Source organism: Aegilops tauschii, chromosome 4 (genome assembly GCF_002575655.3).
Source record: "Aegilops tauschii subsp. strangulata cultivar AL8/78 chromosome 4, Aet v6.0, whole genome shotgun sequence".
Taxonomy (NCBI): Eukaryota; Viridiplantae; Streptophyta; class Magnoliopsida; order Poales; family Poaceae; genus Aegilops; species Aegilops tauschii.
Window position 1 is genome coordinate 442,286,660 of NC_053038.3, and position 10,690 is coordinate 442,297,349.

Here is a 10,690-nt window from a genome sequence, read left to right on the forward strand (position 1 = left end):
AGAGCGAAGCAAAGAACCGACTACTAGCAACATAGGGGGGAGAGAAAGCTTCTTTGACCAGTTAGTCAGCGAGCCAACGAGTCCAGAAACAGGAGGGGTGAATGCTGATTAGGGAGACAAAAACACCGAGGCCTACTCCACACTGAAGCCTCCTGATGAAACGATGAAGTTTGACACTTATGAGGAAGCTTATGATCACTACAACTCTACAAGCAATATGTGCTCAGAAATGGGTTTGGGATAAGGCTAGAATACAGGAAAACAATAAAAGACGATACTGTAAGCAAAGTCCTCTTGGTTTGTGGGAAAAGCGGCAAGCAAAAAAAAACAAGGAGGAGACGCAGGATGTGCAGAACCCAAAAGGCATCGTGAAGAAGAGGAAAAGAGGGAAGGTTGTGAGGACAGAATGTCCGGCCCACCTTTACATTACTCACATGGATGCGTGGTGGAGAGTCAAACGCTTCAACGACAACCACAACCACCCTCTAATCAGAAAGCCGTCCCTGACAAAGTTCCTATCATCACATAGGAACATTCCCAAAGATGAGCAGGACTTCTTGAAGATACTGCACGGATGCAACATAGAGACATCAAGACAGATGCAACTAATGGCATGGTTCTACGGGTCTCCTAACAATGTACCATACACGACAAAGGACATCGCAAACCAGCGAGCTAAATTCCGCATGGAGTACCGCCACGCTGATGTGGGAAGCACAGTCTCATACTTCCAAGATATGAAGGCACAAGATCCAGATTTCTATTGGAGAATAAAACTTGATGACGAGGACTGGGTGGAAAATTTGTTCTGGATAGATGGTGCGTCGCACAGGGCATATGCTAGATACAATGATGTCATCTCATTCGGCACAACATACATGGCAAACATGTACAAGATGCCCTGTGCGCCCTTCATTGGCATTAATAACCATGGGTAGTCAATCCAGTTTGGTTGTGGATTTGTTCAAAATGAACTACCTGGTAATTTTGTGTGGCTGTTTAATGCATTCTTGAATGCAATGGGTGGAATTGCGCCAAAGAACATAATAACATATCAAGATTTTGCAATGAGGAGTGCTATATACATCAATTCTAAAAGCGTCATGCGATATACATCAATTCTAAAAGAATTTAAGGCATCAACCAAAGGCGCTTGCCTAACAGATGATGGAACCAGATTGGCAAGAAAACACCTGTATAATTTCAAGGAGGAGCTTGAAACCCTGAAGAATAGTCAACTTAAAGAAGCAAGAAAGGAAAAGGAGGGAGCAAAATGATCATTTCAAGGACAACCGGGTCACTGCTCGAAACCTATGGGTCAGGTGGATGAAGACAACTCCACCTTACAGCAAACAATCGCCCCCAATGCGCAGCAACAGGAGAACCCCATCACACAGCAAACAATCACCCTGATGCGCAGAACAAGAGAACCCCCCCACACACACATAGCAAACAAGCGCCCCTAATGCGCAGCGACATGAGAACCCCGCCAAACAGCAAGAAAGTGTGCCTGTGACGATACATGCAAGCAAAAAACAATCATGCTTTGGTCTTCTAGCCCCCACATCCTGATGCAACTCAGCCATCAAACACAAAGTTGATCCTAGACCCACCCAAGACTACAACAAAAGGGCGGCCAAAGTAAAAAAGGAAGCAGTCAGGTTTTGACATTGCGAAGCCCAAGTCACAAAGGAAATGTGGTGTGTGCGGGAGCATGGACCACGACAAACGCAAATCAGCACCCTACTATGCCAGTTACCAGCATTGTATGATGAAGTTGTCATGGCTTTGTAATACAAGATTTTTATATGTATATTTTTGCAAGCTATCAGCACCATGCTATGCCAGTTACCAGCACTGTATGATGAAGTTGTCATGGATTTGTAATCCAAAGATTTTATATCTACATTTTTGTAAGCTACCGACACTGCATTGTATTAGTTAAGAACAAGAATTACTCCTGCTTGGACTTATAAAAAATAGAAGCAAGAAATCTTGGTTGTCGACCAAGATGCTCGCAGTTATCAAATAAAATGTGATCCAATTTATAATGACCGGCAATGAATTAATCATCTAGTCAATGATTTTGTATACTATAGTAAACAACATGTCAACACTTTTCTCAATGACATTATCATGACAGATTCATGTAAAAGTTATCGGGATAGTTTGGTAGAAGTTATCACAATGTGTCAGCATTAGTTACCAACCCTCACATCAATATATACTTGTGATGATGTGCCTCTAATGCAACCAAACAAAGTATAACAACACAGTCATAACAATTCTCACCTCATCATCCGCTGCCAAAAAGATGATAACGCCACTGCCTGCATTTGTTTTGATCATGATCTAACCACCTCAATGTCAGAATTTTCCTGAGAGCTGGAATTTGTTCTTGAGTTAAGGCCAGGATATTTTTCCCATCCCACACCTCAAGATACGTGCAGGCGAAAAATCCACAATCAATTCTGAAACATTTGTGACGGAAACAAGCCACAATCAGCTTCATTGAGGTTGCGAACGGTCAAAAAAATAGTGATCAGAATATATAGTGAGGTGTAAAAGAGAGTGAATAAGCCACAACTAACTCATTATCCCGTTTCATCACATCAATGTACACAAGTTCATAGTCCTGAATTTGCTTATGTGAGTCCTTGTAATTTATCAACCAAGCCTTCTTTATAGCGTTCATGTATCTTGTCGCATGCTCGATAAGAGAAGGACTATCTTGTTCGTGCAATGAATCTAGAACTTCGAACCGTTTCGCCCTGAGATTTAGTGACAACACATACCAATGCCCATCATTTGGACCGGCACCCAACTTTTGCAAAGCAGGGAATAGCAGCTGCAATTTAAAGGCAGTAAGCTTGGAAGGGCAGAAAGAACAAAATTACCAAGGTAAAAAAGATACTAAATTTCACAGGGGAGGAAACTAAAAATTATCAGGGCATTAAGCTCAAAGTTACCAGTGTGCACAAATAGGTTATCATGACAGAAAGAACAAAATTACCAGGGTAAAAAAATACTGATATTAATAGGAAAGCAAAAACAAAACCTTATCAGGACACTACTTGTAAAGTTACCAAGGAACTTATACTAGAGTAACCATGTATTGGACAAAAACAACGTATAAAAATAGTTAACATGTCAGAAAAGAGACATGAAAATGTGAAAAATATCCAGGAAACATGAACATACCTGATCCTGGTGACTGAGAATGTAAAATTGGCCCCGTCGGAAATGCTTCAATACAGACTTGCATTTGAAGTCTCCTATCAACAGGTACACAGACATTAGCCAAGGGAAGATGACCCTTTTTGACATTTCCTTATACTAAATGCAAACATGTAACTCAACAATGCTGGTTGATAGTTGCCCAATTCCCTTCACACAGTCGGCAAGCTCGCCGAGAGTGACCCACCTCCCATCAATGTCGATAACCCTAACACTACATTACAAAAAGATTTAAAAATACATTTAAAAAATGGCATAAAAATGTATTACAGTGAAAATGAGAAAAAAGGAAAGGTTCATTGTTACCCCTTAATCTTGGAGTTAGAATCAGTGGTATTCTCGATAACTTCATTGTAAAAAAAACTCTTCCTCATTGGTGGGTGTGAGGGTAGCAAAAGGCAAGGGCAGGTATTTGGACGGGTGGGTGACCCTAACTTTCCGAATAAAGGATTTAGGGGTTGCACTGCGTACTAATTGCTCTGTGTGAGGTGGTAATTCTGGTGTAACAAATGTTGGACTTTGAGAGTGGTCTGGTAAAAACAAAAAACAAAACTAAGATGTATAGTGTAACAAAGACATGAGTAAGCAAGGTAAAAAACATTGAAACATAAGTTATCAACAAATGGGTGAAGAACTTATCAAGTGGTGGGGTAGAACTTATCAACTGTCACATGTTTTGCATGGTTGGAAAACGAAAAAAGCTATTTATACAGGGGTTGCAATGTTCAGGGACCAGAAAACAAATCACCTCTTTGGACATTGGATTTCCCTTTTACTGTTGGATTGTCATGTTCAAACTCTTCCCACCACATGAGAACCTCATCGTCGTCAATCTCAACATCATACACTTGCACACGACGATCTTTCAGGGTTACATAAAGAAAAGAAGAGGGATGAGGACATGAACAATGATGATAAGCAAGATAATGTATTGAAAGAAAGTAGTATAAAAAATGAATCAATAGAAATGAAGTTATCAGGCCCACATTACAAAAATTACCAGGTAATGTGAAGGTGGATTACCAGCACACAAGTATGGGCTTTTAAAGAACATATTAGATAATGTTAAGATTGGGGCATAATGAGGAGCACGTGTGATAACCTGAAAGCATGTATTAAAAGATGACCAAAGAACTTTATGTGCTAGAATTGGTAAGGAATATATGTGGGTGGAGTTATCATGTCCATGACACAGAAATTACCAGGATATGAACAGTTGAGTTACCAGGATAATGGCAAAGGACTTATCAGGATAATAAAATGAGGGGATAATAACAAATTATAGAGGAAAAGAGTACACAACTGCTAGTACTAGTGCAATCATGTTAGGTAAGCATGACAATGTAAGGAAAACAACTACACAATGATATGAGATGTATGTATCACACACTTACTATAGTTAGTAACAGATAAAAGTGAAGAGTTACCAGGCCCATGGTCGGTGTCATATCAACAGCTTTCAACACTCACTGAGTTACCAGGGGAGAGGTTTGAGTTATCACCAATATGTCAGGCAGGTTACCAGAAGAAACATATTGTATGTATCATCTCGGCTAGTGTCGTACAACATATTTTAAGGAACATGACAAAAATATATCCCGGGTACTGAAAGCACGAATGTTCATTTGCACATCACACAAGCATAAAAGTCGTTTTACATTCATCCATACACTCAAAGCATAAAAAAGCCAAACCCATAAATAACAAAAGCACAACTAGCCGAAAAACAAAATGTCTTCATTGACATAATTCCATCCATCACTCTCGCTGCAAAAGCAAAGACGCAAGGTCTTCACTTACCAGAGTTGCCTGGCGCAGCCCAAGCAACCGGATGCACGTCGATAACTTTCCCTCCTTTCTTGCCCTTGAAGTCAGCAGCACTGGGAGATGCAAGCCCTAGAACCGCGACAGGGCCAGTAGCTTGTGCTGCAGGTGGTACTTGAGATGATGCCGCCGCCGCTAATGCTTCTCCTGCTGCAGGTGGTACTTGAGCCGATGCAGTCGCCGCTGATGCTTCTAGTGCTGGAGGTGGTACTTGATCAGATGTCGCCGCCGCTGATGCTTCTGGTGATGGAGGTGCAGCTTGACCCGTAGGAGCCGATACTGGTGCAACTTAAACCGTTGGAGATGCTTCAGTCGATGGTGGTACTTGTGGCGTCGCACCAAAAATGGCATCAAGCCCAAGAGAGCAGCCGAGTGGCGTAAAATCACCATAGGCTACATATACAGCTGCGTCTTCTCCAGCTCCAGGGGTGCTCGACTCTACGACAAGGTCAACTTCTGCAATAACACCAACAGTAACACACAAATGGAAAAAGGCATCAGATAAACATGAAATGGACATTGTATTTGTTAACATCAGAACAATAAACATGAGTTAACATGGCTGTAAAGAGGCAAGTTGTAAGTGCATCTAGTGTCACCCCTAGTTGGTTTTGGAGTATTGACGACAAACTTGGTTGAGGGACTAATGTGTTTGTGAGAATTGCAGGATAACACAGGTAGTGGTCCCTTATTGATTCGGTTTACCTACCAGAGATGACCCTAAAAATGTGTGAAGACATTGAAGACAATGGTGGTCTGTGAAGATATTCACAGTGAATATTATGACATGAGAAGACATTCACATGAAGACTATGGAGTACGAAGACATAGTTGTTTCGTAGCTTCTTTTCTTCTTTGTTGAGTCATAGGAACCACCGTACTGTTAAGTGGCGTCCAAGTGAACAAAGTCAGAGTGACTGATGTGATGCTCAACCAAATCCTATGTCTTCGAGCGAAGACAATGAGAGCATATCTTATCCAGAGCTAGATGAGTCAGCTTTACTTGTAGCCCAAGTAATGCTGTCGCGTGTGTTTGAAATCTGACCGTTGGACACGTGTCAGTTCCTTAGTGACCCAGGGTCATTTCGGAAAAACTAGGTCGGGTTGCCTCCTGGCTATAAATAGCCCACCCCCTACACCATAAATTGGTGGCTGCTCAGAGTTAGTGCACGGCTTTTGTCGTTTGAGAGCAACCCACCTCCGAATCATTTGAGAGAGAGATCCTTGCGAAGACAAAGCCCAAAACACCCAGAGCCAAAGAGTGTTAGGCATCACTGAAGTCTTTCTGTCCCCGTGACCTGAAGACTTGTTACACTTGAGGACTGTAAATCCTCCAGCCGGTTAGGCGTCACGTTCTGAGCATCCAAGAACCATTGTGGATTGCCAGTGAACGAAGTCTGTGAAGGTTTGGAAGTCTACCTTGAAGACTTACCAGAGTGATTGGGCGAGGACTAAGTGTTCTTAGCTCAAGGGAAATAAGGTGAAAACACGGTCTTCTGAGTTAAATCTCAGCCTCCCTAACCAAACGTACAGTTGTCACAGCAACTGGAACTGGTCTACCAAATCCTTGTCTTCATCAAGCAACTGGTTCTATCATTCCTTCCCCTTTATATGCAGTTTGTCTTCGTGAAGTCATTGCCTGGTTGTATGATCTGAGTGTCTTCACTACTTGTAGACTGTTTACTGTTTGGTTTCATACTATCTTCCATCCTGATCCATACTACCTAGCTGCTAATAGTCTTCGTGCTTTCACTTCATTGCTTACTTGACTATGGCCTGTCTAGTGTAGTCTACCTTCCGCTGCATATCAATAGGTGCATTTCTACTGTTTGTCTTCAAAGCCCTCGTGTTTTGAAGACTTTCATAAAAATCACCTATTCACCCCCCTCTAGTCGATAACTAGCACTTTCAATTGGTATCAGAGCAAGGTGCTCCCTTGTTCTGTGTGATTCGGTTTAACCACCTGGAGTTTTAGCTATGTCGACTGCAGGGATAATCAAGGTCTCCGCTGCGTGCCCTGTCTTCGATGGCACTGATTACCCCTACTAGAAGAATAAGATGCGGATGCATCTTGAAGCCATTGACGTCGACCTCTGGTATGTCGTCAAGATCGGCGTTCCCAAGGTCGGTGAAGGTGTCACCGCTGCTGATGTCAAGAGGTTTATTCAACTAGACTCGACCGCCAAGAACATCATCTGTGGTCATCTGACCAAAGGACAGTATGGCCGTGTGAGTGCTCTGGAAACTGCGAAGCTAGTCTAGGACTTGCTCTCCAAGGTCAACGAAGGCGTCTCAACCCAGAGAGACTCAAGGATTGATGTTCTTCACAACCTCTTCAACCGCTTCAAGAGAAACGACAATGAGAATGTCCAACTCACGTTTGATTGCCTCACTGATATCACAAATGAGCTTCGCGCACTCGGCGCCACTGAGACACCAAACACGAAATCGTCAAGAAGCTCCTGAGATCACTTGACAGCTCATTCGACACCCTGGCCCTGATGATTCAAGAACGCCCTGACTTCAAGACTCCCGATCCGTCTGACATACTTGAGAGGCTCAACACACATGAGTTCTAGTTATCTGAGAAGAGAGATATCTAGCTATGGTCCAAACTATGGTCGTACTCGCGCTTTGAAGGCAAAGGTTGTTTCCTCATCTGAAGAAGAATCTGACTGCAGTTCTGAGGATCCTGAAGACATTGGAAAGGAGCTTGCTATGCTTGTGAAGAAGTTCCAGAAGTTCACCAAGAAGAAAGGCTTCAGAAAGTCTTCAAGATCCAGCTCAAGAAATGATGAAGCTTCCACTCGTGACCACAAGAAGAGAACGTGCCACAAATGCAAGAAACCTGGTCACTACTTCTCTAAGTGTCCACAATGGGACAATGAGACCAAGAAGAAGAAGAAGAGCAAGGAATATGATTCTGATGACAAGAAGAAGAACAAATCATCAACGTCTTCTTCAAAGTCTTCGTCAAAGTTTTCATCTCACAGGAAGAGCTCATCAAGCAAGGCTCGTGCATTTGTTGGCAAGGAGATGGATTCAGAGGAGGAGTCTGCTTCTGAGGAGGCGGAGGTGGAGTCTGAAGGGGAGTCCGATTCAGGCGTGGCAAGCCTGGCTCTAGCTTCAGCCTATGTCGCCAAGTCCATCTTCAACACTGAAGACAATGGTCTTGTCACCAACGCTGATGCTAATGATGAGGATGACTCTGCTCCCACCTACTGCTTCATGGCACGAGGTGCCAAGGTAAACTCACGCGATGCTTACTTTCAAACATCAAGTGCAGATGACTCTGAATGTGAATCTAAACCTAGCTACAAAACACTTGCTAAAATTGCAACTGAACAACAAACTGCTATGGAACATATTCAAAAGTTGCTAGACAAAAGCGATGACCTGTTGGACGTGAAAATGACCCAAACTCAGTCCTTAATTGAAGACATTAAAAATCTTCATGTTAAGTATGAGGAACTTGAAAGTCGTCATGAAACGCTCTCAACCACTCATGAAAAGCTTTCCTATGATTATCTTCAAAGGAAGCAAGAACTTGAGAACTTGAGAGCGACTCATGAAGATCTTCAAAAGGAGAACGAGTCACTCCGTGCTCAACAGATCAGTTCCGCTCAGGAAGGGTTTGAACCACCATGTCTAAAATGCCTTGAGCGTGATAATGTTGTCTTTGTTGCTGAATGTTCTACTGCTGCCACTGTTGCAATATCTTCAATCGCTGATGTGGTAACTTACCACTCTGCTGAGGATACCACTACTATTGCTGATGAGAATGCCAGGTTGAAGACATTGCTTGAAACAGGAATGTACAAAAGTCTCAAAGGGCATCAGACACTATGTGATGTCCTCAAGAAACAGATTCTGAACCAAAACCCTAGGAAAGAGGGTGTTGGGTTCGAGAGGAAAATGAATGTTGATGGTTCTTACTGGAAGCCTGAGCAGTACCCCAAAACCACATGGGTTGCTGCAAAGGGTCCTTCAGTGGATCCATCTACTTTATCTGGCTTCACTTGTGCTAACCCGATTATCATTGATGAATCCTTTGATGCAAACTATAAACTGTTCAAGAATCTGAATGGTGAAGTGTTTGCCAGGTATATTGGTACTAACTGTAGGAATGGACCACCTTTGAAGAAGATCTGGGTGCCCAAAAGTTGTCTTGAGAAACTTCGTGTGAATGTCATCATGACACCACCTGGGAAGAAGACAAACCCCATACCAAAGGCTTCATATGGTCCAAAGGCTTCATACAGACAGAGGACTCACCAGAGTCACCCTAACGCCAATGTTTTGTAGGGAAACCATACTCAGATTTATGAATATGAGCGTGTTTCGTCAAACCGCTATGTTCATAAGACCAAGAACTTTTCTGCTTATTCTTATGAGTATTATTCACCTCCTACAAGGCTATTTGCTAGGGCTCCAAAGCCGAAGTTCTCAGATGCTGCACTTAGACTCATTGCTTCTAAGCCACCACTGAAGATGTGGGTGGTTAAGAAAAATTAACTCTCTTTTGCAGGGAAAGGTCTCCAGCCGGAAATCAAAGGCTTCTAATGCTTATGCTGGGGACCTAAAACATCTTGTGGGACGCAAGATAAAATGCCAAAATGGTCTTACTATGTATTTCGTTCCGGGATTCCTTGACAAACATCCAATTTATCCTAACCAAAATCTGAACATCCATTATCCGCTTGTTCGTCAAATGTTTATGCTTCATAATACCCTTGGTGAAGCCCATCCCCCAAACTGCATTGTAGGGTATGACACCAAAGGCTTTAGAATGGATTATGGACAGTGGATGCACTAACCACATGACTAGTGATCGAAGTCTTCTCATGGATTCAACCCTACGTCTGTCTGACAAGAGTCACATCACATTTGCTGACACTGGTAAAAGCAATGTATTGGGTCTAGGTAGAGTTGCAATCTCAAAGTATCAGCACATGGATAAAGTGATGCTTGTTGAATCCCTTGGTTTCAACTTAATGTATGTCTTAATGCTTTGTGATCTGAACATGATTGTGATATTTGGAAAATATTGTTGCCTTGTGCTTATGGAATCTGACAAATCTCTAGTTTTTGAAGGGTATCGAAAAGACGATCTGTATATGGTAGATTTCTCTGCAGGACCACAGCTGGCCGTATGTCTTCTAGCAAAAGCTTCAGAATGCTGGCTCTGGCATCGGAGGCTAGGGCATGCCGGCATGAGGAATTTGTACACTCTCGCAAAGAAGAAGCATGTTGTAGGCATCGAGGGCGTCAAGTTCAAGAAGGATCATCTATGTGGTGCCTGCGAAGCTGGAAAGATGACTAGGGCCAAGCATCCCTCAAAGACAATCATGACGACGACTCGTCCCTTCGAGCTGCTTCACATGGACTTATTTGGCCCTACTCACTACTCTACACTTACTACCACTGCTTGTCTCTATGGTTTTGTCATTGTTGATGATTACTCAAGATATACATGGGTGCACATAATCCTCTATAAGAATGAAGTGCCGGATGTCTTCAGACGACTCGCCAATCGTGCCATGACCAACTATGGCATCAAGATCAAGCACATCAGAAGTGACAACAGCACAAAATTCAAGAACACTGGCCTCGACACTTATCTTGGTAC

The 10,690-nt window shown here is 42.7% G+C and overlaps 1 protein-coding gene across 1 annotated transcript; it reads left to right on the forward strand.

Moving 5' to 3' along the window:
- The first annotated feature begins 434 nt into the window (after window positions 1–434).
- Window positions 435–938, forward strand: LOC109743329 (protein FAR1-RELATED SEQUENCE 5-like). The gene has a single exon (XM_020302408.1). It carries the CDS (start codon window positions 435–437, stop codon window positions 936–938), a length of 504 nt encoding a protein of 167 aa, XP_020157997.1.
- The last annotated feature ends 9,752 nt before the right edge of the window (window positions 939–10,690 follow it).

Coding starts and splice junctions, on each gene's coding strand:
- LOC109743329 (XM_020302408.1), top strand. CDS start 435: ATGGATGCGTGGTGGAGAGTCAAACGCTTCAACGACAACCACAACCAC.